Genomic DNA, 18,513 nt, shown 5'->3' on the forward strand with positions numbered 1-18,513 from the left:
ACATTCCGGAATCATAAAAGCTGCAATCATAAATGTATTTGTTTTACCAGGTCCATTGAATTAATTTTATGGTCTGCAGCCGGGGGAAAGAATGTTTGATTTTTTACTGAAGTGGTACTAAAGGTATACTCAGATGGAGATGAGATTGTAATGAATAAACAGCAAATACAGAAAAAAACTACAACCCATGGAAGGCATGAATATTTATTTGTAAAACAAAAAGAACAACTAATGATCAAGGAGCTGGAACAGAGTTTTCATTTTACTCAAGAGTTTGATCTACAATGATTGGCAGAAATGTTTTCTATTTATTTCCAACAAGCGTAGACCTATTCATACTCAAACTGTGGGTAATAAATAAACTCCTTAAAGGTTTTTTTGCAGCATTAAATCAGAAAAAAGGCTCTTAAAATCCTAACCAATTTGTGAAATGATGGACCATATCACAGCATACTGCAAGTAGCTATTGGCAATATGAATGAACTTTTTCTCTGCAGCTATTTCTGCGTGGTTATTGCTGCTATACCATTTTAATATAATACTATATATGAAATATTGTAAATTATTTTTTTTACATCTATTACTCACCTGCCTGTGACAAACTGTAAAAGCAAAACCCGCTCTTCCTGTGTCAGTTCCTGAACCACTTCCCAAAACCACTAAAAAAATAAAAATAAAAAAATAGGGCAGCAGATTTAAAATTATGTGTAAAAAACATAAAAAAAAACTTGTGTAGAAAACATTAACTTTAAAGGCAACTATAACATTAACATAACATATTTACACACAACAAAATTTTACAGGAATTAAAAAGACTATTCACAAGTTAAGCCAATTGAAAATGCAAAGAAAAGACAAATAACCAATGCATTTTAAAATGATAAGATTATAACCCGTGGCATTTTAATGTACCAATAAATCTATGCATGCCGCCAGCTTTCATCTGCGCTGAGTTTTGCCTTGGACTATAATTTCAAGCTTGGTAATCCTTATAAAACTAAGTCAATAAAGAACTAAGCTATGTGATAAGTCAAATGCAAGAAATAGCCTTATAATAGGAAAACAGATAAAACACCTTGGTGTTGAGTATCATATTTACAAGACTCATCAAAGTCTGCACACCTAAAGCAACCTTTATACAGCAGGTTCATCACTATGGAGCAATTGATAACGAGCAAACTCTAGTAAAGTTATTCATCAGCTGTGATGCCGTTCACTTGTAGAGTTTATAAAATAAGATGTTAGGGCCTATAAATATAAATATGGGAACCGATTTACCTGAATCACTTGGTCATCTTTTTCATAGCCACTTGTGTATTCTGTGTTTTTGATCCAATCATTAACATCAATTTCCGGCATTCCAGATAGTAGAAGCTCCTGGAAAGAAGAACAAAATAAATCATCTGTTCAATTACTCTACTTTTTCTTCTTAACTACAAGTTGTAAGTTGTGTCTCTTTTACTAATGAGCTCCTATTTGTATAATAGTAAGGGAAGTGAGGCCCATCAAGTATTTATTTAAACTTTTAATTTGCTATCGTTCCTGGCATCTTCCTAGGAATTAACAAATTCCAAGAGTGCCTTAAAGGGACATTTCAGCCAAAATTTAAATCCACATGGATACATTTAAGTTATGAACAGAAGCATTTTTGTAATGTACAAGTATTAGCAAAAATGCTTCTAATAAAAGCTATAAAAGTGTATTTAAGTATGCACCGTGCACCAGCATTTTAAACACATCATTTGCTGAGAGAGCTTAAGTTGCTTGTATCATCTGGTAATGACTCAGTTTGTTAATTGGTAACATGATACAAGCCCCACTGGAGCTCTGAGCACCTGCAGTATTTAAAATGATGGTGCACTGAGATTATCTAGCTATGCCTCACATGCACGTGCAGAGAAAAATACTAACACTAAAACAGTGATAACTTTTACTAGAAGCATGTTTGCCATTACATGTATATTGCAAATATTTTACTATTCAAGGATGTAATTCATCTATGCGCATTTACATTTTGGCCGGAATGTCCCTTTAACTCTTGTTCCTGCGTGCCAGGCAGTTCTGACCTCACGTCTAAGTCTTAAAGGTACACTTTTTTTGCTCTAGTTCTTCTGTTCTTTGCGCTAGACTTGCATGTATTGCTTAAATTGCCCAACTCAAGGCTTTACATGATGTCTTGTTATTTTACAACTACTGCCTAAACCATGGTTCAAGGGATATGAAACTCACACACGTTCTTTTGTGATTCAGACAGAGCATACAGTTTTTAAAAAAAGTTTCCAGTTTACTTCTATTATCACATTTGCTTTGTTCTTATGATATTCTTTGTTGAAGAGATACCTAGGTAGGCATCTGGAGCACTACACAGCAGGAAATAGTGCTGCCATCTAGTGCTCTTGTAAATGGATAACAATTTTGCAAAACTGCTGCCATATAGTGCTCAATACACATGAACACAAAATATACCAAGAGAAAGAAGAAAATTTGATGGATTAAGTAAATTAGAAGATTTTTTAAAATTGCATTTTCTATCTGAATTATGAGATAAACAATTGTACGCCCCTTCAAAGGGACAGTCAAGTAAAAAAAAACCTTTCATGATTCAAATAGGGCATGTAGTTTTAAACAACTTTCCAATTTACTTTTATTACAAATTTTGCTTTGTTCTCTTGGTATTCTTAGTTGAAAGCTAAACCTAGGAGGTTCAAATGCTAATTTCTTAGACCTTAAAGGCAGCCTCTAATCTGAAAGCATTTTGACAGTTTTTCACCACTAGAGGGCGTTAGTTCATGTGTTTCCTATAGATAACATTGAGCTCAGGCACGTGAAGCTCCTAGGAGTCAGCACCAGTGTTCCCTCTAAGGCCAGTTTGGTGTGCGACCCAGGAGTGAAACAGTTAATTAGGTAACCGCACCCTGCAATTAGCAAACACTGCACAATGCAGACTGCAAGGTATGGTTCTCTTATTAACTGTTCCACTGCTGCACAAAACTACCATAAGAGGGAACACTGGTCAGCACTGATTGGCTAAAAATGCAAGTCTGTCAAAAGAACTGAAATAAAGGGGCAGTTTGCTGAGGCATAGATACAAGGTAATCACAGAGGTAAAAAGTATATTAATATAACTGTGTTGGTTATGCGAAACTGGGGAACGGGTAATAAAGGGATTATCTATCTTTTTAAACAACTACAATTCTGGTATTTACTGTCCCTTTAAGGTTGGATGAAAGACAGTACCTTCCAGCAATAAGGTCTATTTGAACTTTGCTCTATTTGTTGTTCTATTATATCAGTTAAAATCCCCAGAATCAACAAAATGATAATAAAATGGAAGTATACACTTTAGAAGGAATACATTTAAATATGTTTTTCAGAGGCTTGAAAATGTTTATCTGACTTTGCTAATTGATCCATGTTAGGTTTACTTTTATACCAATATGATTAAGTAAATGTCACCTAGATCCAAAGCCTATTTAGTAATTTTAATAAAATAGTGAGAGAGCCAAATAAAATAGATCCCTCTACATTCCAAACACCCCATTCAGATTTAGCATGTGCAATAGTGCAGGGTTAAGTTGAAGTTTGTCATTTTTTAAATGTGTGTGTTAACCATAGCCTATGTGTACCTGTGCACGCAGTTACCTTTGACCAGGACACAAATTATTCTACCAAGGCTGAGACTCTGGGGCCGATTTATCAAGGTCCAAATGGAGCTTGATGCAGCTGTTTCCACGCAAGCCTTCAGGATCGCCGGAAATAGGAGTTAAGAAGCAGTGGTCTTAAGTCTTAACAGTTGATAACAGAAATTCCAAATAAAATTCCACATAAAAATCAAATACGTAAGAAATTACACTTATACCATTACAGCACAATATGTACTATTGTTTTTTATATTCCAAATGGGTGAATGATAACATTGTGAGGGCCTATATGGTAGAAATCCTTTTTTCTCCATAAAAATGTTAAATTGATATCTCATACAGGTGTCGATCACAATCTTTTAGAAAAACGTATCTACAGAAAAGCAACATTAACGGCTATTTAACCCTACAGTATGTAATTTTTAAAAAAAAAAATTCCACCTGAGTGAAAGGCTAAATTCTCCAATTGTGGTGACCTATGCTGAGAGACGTATATTAAGCCCTGTTTAGGGGGTCTGCCAGTCGCTTGGAATATTTTGTCAGCATTCAGGAGACACAGGAAAACTTTGAAGACATTTGTGGTAGAGCTGTTAAACACTGAGTCTGTGTGTCAGGATGTCAAGCAGACCTCACAGGCAAATAAATGCTTAGTATAAATATCTGACCATATTACATAGGCCAGCACAATTGGAGAGTTTGTTACATTGTTGCAATAAAAAGGCACTAAGCAATGGCATATATTTAATATAAATCATTGCATCATTGTAATATGTATTATTCATCTTTTTAAATGGATTTTACCTTTATTTATCTTTTTAAACTTTATTTGTGCAGTGTCCATTATTTCCTGTCACAGCCCTACAAGGAGGCTATAGTCTCTGCAGGAAGCTTATCTAGCATGATGTCAATACTAAACCAACTCTGGACGTTTTATAAGTGAATAAACTAGATAAACAGGCAGTCAGATTAGCTCATGCTCAGAACTGGCATAATTAAACTAAGCAGTGGCATATAGTTAAAGGGACTTTCCGGTCAAAATTTAAATGCACATAGATGCATTACTCTTTTTTTAAAAGAAACATATTTTATACATGTATTGACAAAAATGCTTCTAGTAAAAGTTATCATTGTTTTAGTGTTAACATTTATCTCTGCACGTGCATGTGAAACATTGATAGATATTCTCAGTGCACCAGCATTTTAAATACTGCAGCTGTTCAGAGCGGCAGTGGGAATTGTATCATGTTAGCAACTCACAAATTGAGTCATTACCAGATGGTAAAGCACTTTAGGCTCTCTAAGCAAGTGCTGTGTTTAAAATGCTGGTGCACGGTGCATACTAAAATACACTTTTGAAACATCTATAGCTTTTATTAGAAGCATTTTTGCTAATACATGTATATTACATAAATGCTTCTATTAAAAACTGAAATGCATCCATGTGGATTCCAGTTTTGACTGGAATGTCCCTTTAACCCCTTAATGACCGAGGACGTACGCCATACGTCCTCAGAAAAAATACAGTTAACGCCTGAGGATGTATGGCGTACGTCCTCGGTTTGGAAAGCAGCTGGAAGCGATCCGGATCGATTCCAGCTGCTTTCCGGTTATTGCAGGATGCCTCGATATCAAGGCATCCTGCAATAACAATTTGTATCCCTCCGGTGCAGAGAGAGCCACTCTGTGGCCCTCTCTACACCAGACATCAATGGCCGCATTCGTTGGTGGGTGGGAGCTGCAGTGGGAGGCGGGTGGGCAGCCATCGATGGGTTCTGAGAAACAGAGGGGGCGGGATTGGGGGCGGGACAGTCGGGCACGCGCATGGACGCGCGTGCGTGCACGGGGGGCGGCGGGCGCGTGCATGGGGGGGAGCGGGGGGAACCGCTACACTACAGAAATGATCAAGTATAAGTGGGAGGAAGGGGGGGGGGGGTTGGTCTTGGGCTACACTACAGCTACACTACAGAAAAAAATAAAATAAAAAAGAGACTATATATTGTAAACTGGTACTGGCAGACAGCTGGCAGTAACCAAGATGGCTGCCAAGAAGTTAGAGGGGGAGGTTAGAGAGCTGTTTGGGGGGGGCAGGGAGGTTGGGGGCTAATAAAAATAAAAAAAGGATGCCTTTTATTTTAGTACTGGAAGACTTTCTGCCAGTACTTAAGATGGTGGGGACAATTGTGGGGTGGGGGAGGTAAGAGAAATGTTTGGGAGGGATCAGGGGGGGATGATGTGTCAGGTGGGAGGCTGATCTCTACACTAAAGCTAAAATTAACCCTACAAGCTACCTAATTAACCCCTTCACTGCTAGCCATAATACACGTGTGATGCGCAGCCGCATTTAGCGGCCTTCTAAATACCAAAAAGCAACGCCAAAGCCATATATGTCTGCTATTTCTGAACAAAGGGGATCCCAGAGAAGCATTTACAACCATTTGTGCCATAATTACACAAGCTGTTTGTAAATTATTTCAGTGAGAAACCTAAAATTTGGAAAAATTTAACTTTTTTATTTTATTTTATCGCATTTGGCGGTGAAATGGTGGTATGAAATATACCAAAATGGGCCTAGATCAATACTTTGGGTTGTGTACTACATTACACTAAAGCTAAAATTACCCCAAAAAGCTCCCTACATGCTCCCTAATTAACCCCTTCACTGCTGGGAATAATAAACGTGTGGTGCGCAATGGCATTTTGCGGCCTTCTAATTACTAAAAAAGCAACTCCAAAGCCATATATGTCTGCTATTTCTGAACAAAGGAGATCCCAGAAAAAAAATTACAACCATTTATGCCATAATTGCACAAGCTGTATGTAAATAATTTCAGTGAGAAACCTAAAGTTTGTAAAAAAAAAAATGTGAAAAAGTGAACTTTTTTTTTTATTTGATCGCATTTGGCGGTGAAATTGTGGCATGAAATATACCAAATGGGCCTGGATCAATACTTTGGGATGTCTTCTAAAAGAAATATATACATGTCAATGGCTATTCAGGGATTCCTGACAGATATCAGTGTTCTAATGTAACTAGCGCTAATTTTAAAAAAAAAGTGGTTTGGAAATAGCAAAGTGCTACTTGTATTTATGGCCCTATAACTTGCAAAAAAAGCAAAGAACATTTAAACATTGGGTATTTCTAAACTCAGGACAAAATTTAGAAACTATTTAGCATGGGTGTTTTTTAGTGGTTGTAGATGTGTAACAGATTTTGGGGGTCAAACTTAGAAAAAGTGTGTTTTTTCCATTTTTTCCTCCTATTTTATAAATTTTTTATAGTAAATTATAAGATATGATGGAAATAATGGTATCTTTAGAAAGTCCATTTAATGGCGAGAAAAACGGTATATAATATGTATGGGTACAGTAAACGAGTAAGAGGAAAATTACAGCTAAACACAAACACCGCAGAAATGTAAAAATAGCCTTGGTCCCAAATGCACAGAAAATGGAAAAGTGCTGTGGTCATTAAGGGGTTAATAGAAATCATAGCAATATGTATTATTCATCCATTATGGTTTAGTAATAACTCCCTAACACCGTTGCTGGCCTTTCTATAGGGCTTACATTTTAATAGCTGGCGGTGGGACCCGCGCTATAACAACCAAAAAAAACCTTAACGATCAGTAGTGTACCGGGTACGTTGTGGTCATTAAGGGGTTAAGTGAATAGACTAGATAAACAGGGAGTCAGATTTGATCATGCTCAGAACTGGTAGAATGAAACAAGTTTCAAAAATCTTCTGCTCCTGTCACACTGGGGACAGGGCTACAGTGAGAAATGTTGCTGTTTTGTTTCACAATCTGTTTCCTTTTATGTTTACTTAGATTTAACATATTTGTTTTAACAAAGGAGCACTGTTTAATATCCATTTAACTAAAATATTACACACTTAAGATTTTATATGATAAAAAAGATTTCTACCACATAAGCACTCAGAATTTTAAGTATTTTGTAAAACCTCTTTGGAATAAAACAAGAAATAGTACATACTGTGTTGCGATATCTTTTAGGGTATAAGGAGGATTTCTTACATATTTGCTGGACATAAAAAGAGTGTTTACCTTATTTAGAATTACTGTTACCAATTGGTGAGACATCTAGGGATGAGCTGGAAAAAATACATATTACAACATGAGACCACTTGTTTTAGGGAATAATACTATTTCTACCATAATGATGAAAAGACAATACAGAAATGTTTTCTGTATTTGTCCTTTTGCATGAATGTACCCACCTTGATCCTATAACCTTTAAAAAATAACAACAACATTCAACTATCATTAAGGAATCTAAATAATTATTTCAATTTTCAAAAGAAAAAGGGCAGAACTTTCCAGCACTGCATGATCTTTCTTATTTTCGTATGTCAAGCAGAGACAAGTCCAGTGTAATATAACCCTGCATGATATGAGAGTTTTGTTATACTTGCACTTTGTGCCTTGTATTTTATATTACTATACATTTCTTATTTGGTCCTTTCAGTATTATTGCATTTAAGCTTTGCACTTTCTCATTTGTATTTTAATACATATTTTGATCGAGCAGTGATTTTACACATACTGATTATGCTTTGAAAGTGTCTGCGATACTTTAATAAATGACGAACATATTGTATATTACTGTGTATCTTTTGCAAATTACATTGCACTTTGTATTTTCTCCATTGTAAACTGACAGTTTTTAGAAAGTGGGAGGAACAGGGCAGTTCCCAGAGTATGTCTGACACTCTCTCACAAGTCTTGTAAAATTTTGTAAGTAGTTTAAACAAGATGGTCTCACTGATTTGTCTCACCAGCTGTATGCAGGTGAAGCTTGCTCAAAATTCACAATACATTTATTTTAACTAACAGAAAAGTAATGTATACTGAAATAGTTACTGAAATATTGAAAAGCAAGTTAAACTGTAGTTAAAACATTTCAGTTTAATTTGGAATTGATGCAAATGGAGGCTTTATATCAGCCCCAAGGGTTCTCCAGTTACCCTCTCTCTCCCATGTTTAATGTTGTACCCAGAGAGCTTCATTAGTTTATATGGAAGGCATCTCTCATCCCTCTGGGATTTCCAGGTTACTCCCCTTTTTCTTAGAAAATTCAGTGAGTTCTGCACGATAATAGGAATTTGTAAATTCACAATCCAAAATACACTACTGTATACAAAATAAAATACCAAATAGAAAATGCAAAGTTTAAATGTAATAAAATTGAATCTGAAGTGTAAAGTGATATAAAATACAAAGCACAAAGTGTAAATGCAACAGAAATGCAATGTCATGCAGTGCTATTTTGCTCTGGGCTTGTATAGCCTTCACATACAGGAATGCAGAGAACACCACTTGGAAAAGCAAAGCAAAATCTGTCTTTTGAAACTTTCACTAGGAATCTAGCAGTGCTGGAGGATCATTTTAAAATATCTCACCTGAGCAGAGAGGTTTTGAATATCAGGGCCTTTGATCATTGTAATTTGAGAAAGCAGTCTAGCTTGTGTTTAATGACTGAGTGGTTAATATTAGTTTATATCCATACTAGCAGTTGCAATAGCACAGCCTTATTGCGCACTATACTATACTGCTTTTTCTTTTTTTTCAATTTGCTGCCTTGCTTACCAACCTTTGCCTTAATATTAGCATTTGTTTTCAAAATCTGATAAGATTAAGTTTCTGATGTCACACCTGTTCTAAAATGCCTAAATCATCTATCAAAAAATAGGATTCCATCTGTAGCAGATTTTTGCATCAAACAACTGTTCTAAAATGTTGTCAAGAGCATCTGAAATGTTAATAAATAAAACCCGTGGAAAATGGTATCCAGGAAAGATCACGGTGAAACTCACTGAGAAAGATGACCTTGCTCCAAACATGTTGCATTAAATGTATCAGTTTGCTGCATTTCATTTGGCCAACATTTTTTTTTACTTCTCGACCTACTTCAAAGCCCAACATAATACAATGGGGATTATCAACAATTTCTTATTAATTATAAGTATGATATAGTACTACGGTGTGTTAAACGGCTGATGGGAATCACAAAACTATTGTTTTAGCTCTCAGTGGTGAACTCAAATTCACAGTGGCATAAACTTAATTTTAAAAATATTTATAAAGGCTAAAGTTCTTGTGATCTTGTTTTCCTTTAACTGCTTCTAATACAACACATAGCAACTGCTTTATTTTAGCCATGGACATTAACATTTAGAATCCAGGGAAAGGAATAAAAGAAAAAAATACATAGTTCTACATGATAGAAAACAATGATTTTTTGTGACAAACAGACCAAACATCACAACTCTGTGAATTGAACGATCTAATTTAAAAGTCAAGTTTCAATAAAAACATGCAAAATAAATAAATCAATTAATATATAAATATAAATAAAATAATAACTATTATGCCTATAGCACACATTACTATAATGTGCTTAAAAGGCTGTAAATTGCATTAAATGTAAAACAGAGAGCAATAAAGCAATATTTTTCTTGCCCTATAGAATTTTACAATTAGTAAAAACATAGCACTGTGGTAATGTTTGCACCACAATGCACAATTATAATTTATACAAATTTATGTTTCAAATTTAAACTACAGAATGAAGCTTCAAGACTGAATCAAATGAGTATGATTATTAATATATTATTAACAACTACAGTAACATTTCAAATGTATATCATGCATATGTTCTTTCTTATATGTAAATTCAACTATAATCAGAACAAACCGTGTAAACAATTAAAATATTTTTCATTGATCTGCCCTGGTGTGATTCAGAATTGCATTTGGAAATTAAGAGAAACGACTGTGCATATTCATCTTATTCTAGTTAACAATGTGTATTTTGGTATGTGCAATGTGCAAGAATATTGGTTTCCTATCTTGCAATTACAGAATACCATATTTGCATTGGAGTTCTTCATAGCACTTTAGATTTATTTAGTCAGTAAATAACATTAAGGAGATATTTTATATAATATGCAGAACATGCTAATTGAAAATAATACTTCATCAGTGTTTATAGTATATTTAAACAATATATGCTGTATAATAAAGAAATACAAAAATAAAAAAATCACAGTTAAGAGAACAAACAATAGAAGATCAGATACAAAATATTTTAAATGTTATGCTGCATGTTTGTAAAATTCCATGCCAATAATAGCAAATAACAGTGTGACTCTTTCCACAAAAGCAAGGATGGTTCTGCACTACCATACTGCGTAGATGTAAAGGTAGATGAGAATACAATTCTTGAAAAGGTAATTTTTTACATTATTTCTGCACATCGACATGTCATGCCATTACCTGCAATCAAACTCAAGAGTGGAAGGAACAGTGTTTTAAAGCACTCAATGGACTGCGTTTTACATCCAAAGTGTATTGATGGAAACAAACAGCACATTTATTTATTTCAAAAATAATATAGCACCTACAAAATAATCTTTATGTTCTTTTCTAGGAGAAGCACCATGGTCATGTAAATCTACACTATGTATGTATACACAAACACACACATATACGTTTGTGTGCTTTATTTAAAAGCCTAAAGTCAATAGATTTATGAGAATTGCCACTATTAAACAGAATTACTAATAGTTTGAATGTAGTTTCAATTATTGAAAAAAAAAAAGCTAAAAATAGCACTTAGAAAAAAAAAAAGCAAAATATTTGGCTCACCAGCTCAAATTCATCAAACAGTTGGATTAGAGACGGTGGTATAAACATATGAAACCCCTGTAAAAATCCATTGATTTGTGGCTGAATGGCTCTTGTCATACGAAGTTCAGTAACAAGCTGGGCATATTCTTCCTGCAATAGAAAAAAAGTAAACATATTTAAAAATATATATAAAAAAAGACAAATCATAATTCAATTATGCCATGTATTTTATTTGCCCAGCTGTCCCATAACCTAACTTCCATGTTACATATAGCTTTATACTGTATAGATGGCACAAAGCATTCATAAAACGGAAAACAGATTCCTTAGGACAGGAATTGCTAGTACTTGCAATATGAAAATGCCTTTTTCTTCTGCTTGGCACTAAGCTCCATGAATAACTGCATCAATGGTATTGCATTAATGAGTACAACAAATTATTTTTTAATCATTTTTTTAAATACCCTAGCAAATTGCTGAACGCACATACAAATGCATCCTAAATTTTGTATAAATAGCCTTAGTAAAGAATTGGTAGATGTGGGAGAAAAAAACCCAGATTTCAGAATAACAGCGACATCTAGTGGAGAAAGCTAGAAATTGTCAAAGAGGAGAGTGGTTAATAAATCCCAGAGCACCTATACAAACTGTTTGTACTTTGGGCTCCTAATTAAAGATATACAAACTAATATTTTTCTTTGACTTTTAAAAGTATATGTCTGTTGGTAACACCTAAAATTGTCAACTCCTCATTAAAATGCTTTCAAAATCATAAGCACTATTTGTTTATGTGTACAAAATCTGTGGAATATATTATGGAGGCATTTCTCTACAACAAATAAGAATAGATACACACAAACATATCTATAAAAAATGCATCTATGTATGTATGTATTTAGAGAAGTAAACATGCAAACACACACATAGTCACACATACTGTGTATATATATATATATATATATATATATATATATATATATATATACATATACATATATATATACACACATTATACACCCACACACATTTTTTAGATGAATAAATAATAGCACAAATTTAAAAACACGTTTTAGTAAATAGTGTAAAAAAACGATATAGGCATAAATTACATTTTCCTGAAACGATTATCAAATTTGCGTTTTTTGATAAACTTTCTTTAAAACCAAACATCCTAGAGAGGTAGAGTGTTTACTGTAAGCCAGCAATCAATTTATTAACACAAACTTCAACAGACAATAAAAAAAAAAAAACAACAACAACTGCGTCTGTAAAATAACGCTACTTCCTTAGTGTATTCTAAAATACAAGACTAGTGTGGATTGTATATCCCAAGCTCCTTGGCATTAAGTAAGCCAGCGATCCAGAAAGCTGAATTCCAGCTCCCATAAGAAATAATGAATTACCAGTCACCACACTTATTAATGCTTCATTGCAGAAGCAAGGATTTATTCTAAAAAAAAAGTATACAGCTTTGGATAATGAATGTATTCGCAATAAGTGAATAAATAAATAAAAAATCTGGAAGATTATTTTTCAAGTAGAACATAAAAAATATTTTAAAAAAACTGCTCTAAAAAGAAAAAGTCATTTATGTGACCATTAAATTAAACCTTCAAATAATAATATTCAAAAAATAAAAATAAATCTCTGAGGCATGTCTATGTGGTTTTTGTACATGTCAGTCTGGACAGGTAGGGCAAGCCAATGAAAGTATTATGCATATTACAATCTTCTCAGAAACCTAAAAACACAATATATATTCTCATAGGCATAGAAAGTCTATACAAGCCATGCAAATGTGTATTTATCCAGCATATAGGCTTTAGGTTGATTGCTTTCATCCAGTCATACATTAGGGATGTATTAAAAAAATACAAACATTACAAAAAAATAAAAATACAAACGTCACAAAAAACAAAGGAGAGTCTTGTGAGATTCCACAAGCATTGCCATATGTGATCTAATACCCAAGCTATGGCAGCCACGATAACATAAAAAGGGTGGGACAAATAAAATAAGCATGCATAACATTGACCAGGCACTGCAACCAGGAGAACCTTCTGGCCAGAAACAGCCTCAGAATTGGCAAAAAAATAAAATATTATAACATTTCATAAAAGTGTGAAGAGAAGATCAAGTAGTAGCCATGCAAATTTGTTCATTTTTAAATGCCTTAATATGGGGTGGAAGAGATTTTCCTGCCTTCAATCATGCTTTGTGAATAAATTGCTTTAACCAATAGGCTAGCGTAACTGCAGTATCCTTCCGACTCCTATGTTGACCTGAAAATTAAAGTAGAAGACTGCCTGAATTCCTTCAAAGCTCTGTCTACATCCAAAGTATATAAAAGCATTTCTTTGAGAAGGAAAAAATGAGGGGAAAACAATCACCTAAATTTCTGAAACAAAGCAACCTTCAGTAAGAAGTTACAGTGCGTCCTAAGTACTGCTTCGTTCTGAAAGAAAAACAAGATAAGGAGCTTCCAAAACCAACAACAAAATTATAGGTTCAAAAGGATGACACTGAAAAATAAACTTAGATTACAAAGAGGAGACATTTGTCTAACCACTGGGCTAATCCTGACCTGACAAGTGCCTCAACAAAAGTTTGAAAATCTGGCAATTTTGCGAGATTCGTATGGTACAATACCAAAATTGCTGAAATCTGACATTTCAAGGAACTGGCCGATAAACCCTTATCTAATCCATCTTGAAGGTATCGCAAAATACTTAGAATTTGAAAAGAATCCCAAAAGAAACAGAGTCACACTTTCCACACTTTATGATGTCTTTCTAATGACCCATTTCCTAGCCTGAATAAGAGTGTTGATGACAGGATCAGAGAAAAACCGTGTTCAATTTCCAAACCTTTAGGTCTGGGTGCAAATTGATTGAGATAAGTCAGTATAATTTCCATTCCACTGTTTGACACACAGAGTTGAAGATGGCGCAAGTAAATTCTTGCAAAAGGAATGGCATTTGAAGCAGCTACCATCAAACATAAAACCTCCATGCACTGAGCAACTGATGGATGAGAAGATGCTTGAAAATCCTGACAGGCTCTCTACAAAATTGTTCTGTGAAAATGCATAAACCAAGATGCATAGAAACTAAGTCTATGACCACCGCTAGGAAATTAACGCTGGTGTGTAGAATCAGAGAATTCTTTAGAATATTGATATTTCAACCATGGTTTCTTAAGAACTGAATAAGAGTTTCTGTGTGAAGATAAATCAGATGCAAGGATGAAGCATGAACCTAAATGTTGTCCACGTAAGAAGTTACAGAAAATTTCCTGAATTCTTATCACAGACAGGAGTGCTCTCAGAGCTTTTGTGAAAACTCTGGAGCTGTCACCTGACCAAATAAAAGATCAAAAAAATGAAAATGTTCTGGAAAGCAAATCTTGAACTTATAGCAGTGAAATTTCTTCAGACACTTTCGTGTAAGAAGTCACACAAAAGGGTAGCCTCCCCAGTCAAACAGGCAATGCGAACAGCATACACTTTAGGAATGGATTCCCAAACTTCAGATTTATTGACAGAAACTGAAGAAATATTCTTGAACATAGATTACGGAATAAACGGTATTGCAGGTTTGTTCCACTTCTTGGAAAATACCTCAGAAATGGCGTCTGGAACTGGAAAAACTTCTACAGGCTTAGCTGTAGGCTTAAATAATAAATCCAGCTGTTTAACATACTGACCCTCAGAGGAAGATAACTCCTGGACACCAAGAGTCTTTATAAAAGACATTGTGAATGAGAGACCATCCCCCTGGATGTAAAAACTGATGACTGAGAAAATCTGCTTCCCAGTTGTTCACTCCTGGAATATGAACAGCAGAAATTAGACAAGGATTAGCTTCTTCCCATAGAAAATTTGAGACACTTCCCTCATGGCTAGAGAACTGCACTTTCCCCCTGGATGATTGATATAGACCACTGTTGGAACTCTTTGGAAAATTGATTTTCGAAACATGCTGTTATGGAAACAACAGACTGTTGGTGTGAGATTCTGCTAAATGTAAAGATGGAGCTTGAATCAAGATATCGTCCAGGTAGGGAAAAGTGCAATGCCCTGAGTTCTGATCACAGACAGAAGGGTACCCAGAACTTTTGAGAAAATGCTCAGAGCTGTAGCAAGACCAGAAGGTAGAGCTATAAACTGAAAATGCCTGTCTAGTAAATGCAAACTCCAGAAACTGATAATGTTCCTTGTGAATAGGAACATGAAGGTGAGCAACTGACCTTGCTGAACAAAAGGCAGAATAGTCAGAATAGTTTCCATTTTGAAAGTAGGAACTCTGAGAAACTTGTTCAGGGCTTTTAGATCCAAAACTGGTCTGAAAGTTACTTCCTTTTTTTAAACAATGAAGAGATTTAAATAAAATTCCCTCCCTTGCTGCAACAATTGAACTGGAACAACCACTACCATAGTACCTAGATCCAAAACTAACTGAAAAAAGGTTTTGGCCTTCAACGGATTCTTAGGTTTATTTTGTCCAATATTCCATTCTATTGGAGGCCTTGTTCTGAAACCAATCCGATAACCTTAAGACACTACTATGTTGAGAACCCTAGGATCTCTAACAGAATTAAACTAGGCTTCCTGAAAAAGGCATAGCCTGAACCCTACCAGAGTCTCTGGATCAGGGGGCGTAACTTTATGCAAACTTGGAAGTAGGGATGGACTTCTAGGACTGTTTAGGCCTTGTCAGCTTTGAACTCTGTTTCCAGGCAGAGCCAGAAGGATCTTATTTATGGGAGGAGGCATCAGATTTGTTTCCCCCCTGTTCTGACGAAAGGAACAAAAAGGACTGAAAGCCTTAGATTTACCACTGGACTTATTGTCCAGAGTAAGGAAAGCTCCTTTACCTCCAGTAACAGTAGAAATAATAGAATCTAAAAATCAGAGCCAAACAACTTATTTCCTTAAAAAGGAAGAGATAATAGTCTAGATTTAGACACCATATCAGCAGACCATGTTATTTTTTTTAACCATAATGCTCTTCTAGAAAGAACTGCCAAATACATACTTCTTAGCATTAATCTTAATGATTTCAAATACAGCATCACAAATGAAAGTATTAGAACATCTAAGCAATCCCAAAAGGTTAAAAAAAAATCTTCCCTAAAAGAATCATCAGAAAAATTGCTCAGTGAGAATATTTAACCAAATTGAAGAGGCAGCAGCAATATAAGCAATACAAATAGCTGGCCTAAATAAGAACCTGCTTGCAAAAAGGTCCTTCTATGAAAGGACTCTAACTTCCTATCTAAAGAGTCTTTAAAATAAGTACTATTTTCCAGAGGAATAGTAGTATGCTTAGTCTGAGTAGAAATGGCCCCATCCACATTAGGGGCAGTCTACCAAAGCTCAATATTAGAAGCCGGTAAGGGATACATTTTCTTAAATATCTTCTTACCTGTCAAACCATTCCTTAGAAACTATCTCAGAGACAGCATTAGTAACAGGAAAAACCCCAGGTGTTTAAAGCTATTATCTAAATAATTAGCAGAATTATTCTCAGCTGCCTAAGGATCTTTAATCCCTAAAGTAATCAAAACCTTCTATAAAAGAGAATATGTTCAGGTATGGCAAAAACAGGCAAAATAAACAAAGAAAACAAAAGAGGCTTGCTCCATTAAGCTGTCTTTTCCCAAAAGATAAATGCACAGACCTTTCAAACGTAGTTTTTCCTTTTTAAAAGATAATTCCTCTCAGTCTCTCAGGAGAGTGTTGCCGTATCCCTTACTGCTGGCATTCTGACTCTGAATCCCTGACTGGGGATTTTTATTAGCATCTGCTGTCAATTACCACATGCAGGTAAGTAGCTAGCTGGGTGAGACGGAATTCCTGGACTGGACTTTCTCACATGATGTGCTGCCTGCAAACTGTGGGGTGGAGCACTGGCCTGCCCTACTCTCCAAATGCTCCACCCCAGGGACCCAGAAATAAATCACATATTTTCTTTATGTGGTAAACAAACACAACTAGTCTCCCTGGGGTTGTCAGACCATACCCTGCAGTGCAGCACTTTGGAGGGAATATAGACACCTTCCAATACTATGCCATGGGTTCTGTCACACTATATACTGTGTATATATATATATATATATATATATATATATATATATATATATATATACATACATACATACACTGTATATATATATATATATATACCCAAAAGGCTTATAGAGCGCCAAATAATAAAAAAAACCAGTAAAAAGCCAACGCTGAAACATAGTAAAGGAAATGGAATATGAGTATACTGAAGACCCAGCAGGAAGAAGGTCCCTACAAAACCTGTGGAATGCTTTTGACTAATTTTCCATGAGGTGAAAAGAGAGTCACTGCCCATACTCCATACATACAACCCTCTGACAAACACTGCACTATGAGGGGAAATGGGCCACTCAGTCTGAGAACCCATCTCACAGAAGAATAACAAGCACATCTTCATTCTTCACCTTCCTCTAGTGGAGGAAAAGACTAGACTTTACCAGTGAGGTGGAAGAAGTTTCATAGCTCTTCAGGTTAGGGAATCTTTGCCTCCTCCTAGTTTATCTAAAAATCTGTGCATGAATGTACTTGGAATCTATATATGTGTGTGCACGATTGCACATTATTTACGCACTGTACTTTATATTTATCAAAAACCACTCTTTGATCAGCCAGTCTGCTTACTGCACAAAATGTTGATTTTACTCAAAAGGTAAAAAGTATAAATATCTGAAGAATTATAAGCATGATATCAATTTATAATTACTTTTGGTACCAGTGAAAGAATTCCTTCTGCACAGCCTTTTTTCCTTGTGTAGATTGTGCATGTCTTGCAGATGTATGCATTTCACAAGGTAAAAAGAAATTGCCTGAGCTTCCCTCTAGCAATTGTTAAGAGGTCAGCTCTCCATAGAATAAAGAAAACATGCAGCAGACAAAGAATTTACTATTTGGATTTCCCGCAGGTGTACTGCATTCATTCTTTTGTAACATATTTTAACAAGCTTTTTGATCAATTGTTTTATTAGAAAAATGTGATTAACTAGTAAATTAATTAATCAAAAGGTTGCAAAGTGGTTTTCCACATTCATAGTTAATTGAGCCGCTTTCTAAACCAGAGTAGCATAGCAATTAAAGCTGAAGGCTCATCTCAAAATGATATCCTTTGGAATGAAGCGTCTACTTTTGTGCTTTGTTGTGAATTTCCTTTGTAGTA

General features: G+C 35.0%; 1 protein-coding gene across 2 annotated transcripts in view; it reads right to left on the reverse strand.

Annotated features, from left to right (window-relative positions):
- Positions 1-18,513, reverse strand: part of HACE1 (HECT domain and ankyrin repeat containing E3 ubiquitin protein ligase 1) — a 338,264-nt gene that overhangs the window by 74,918 nt on the left and 244,833 nt on the right. For both annotated transcript variants that reach the window (XM_053710580.1, XM_053710579.1), the window contains exons 20-22: positions 11,309-11,440; positions 1,279-1,377; positions 589-659 (exon numbers count right to left, since the gene is read on the reverse strand). In XM_053710580.1, coding sequence (XP_053566555.1) covers positions 589-659; positions 1,279-1,377; positions 11,309-11,440 — 302 coding nt within the window. The remainder of the gene's footprint in view (positions 1-588; positions 660-1,278; positions 1,378-11,308; positions 11,441-18,513) is intronic.

The sequence above is a fragment of the Bombina bombina genome, chromosome 4 (assembly GCF_027579735.1).
Source record: "Bombina bombina isolate aBomBom1 chromosome 4, aBomBom1.pri, whole genome shotgun sequence".
In the NCBI taxonomy this organism is placed as follows: Eukaryota; Metazoa; Chordata; class Amphibia; order Anura; family Bombinatoridae; genus Bombina; species Bombina bombina.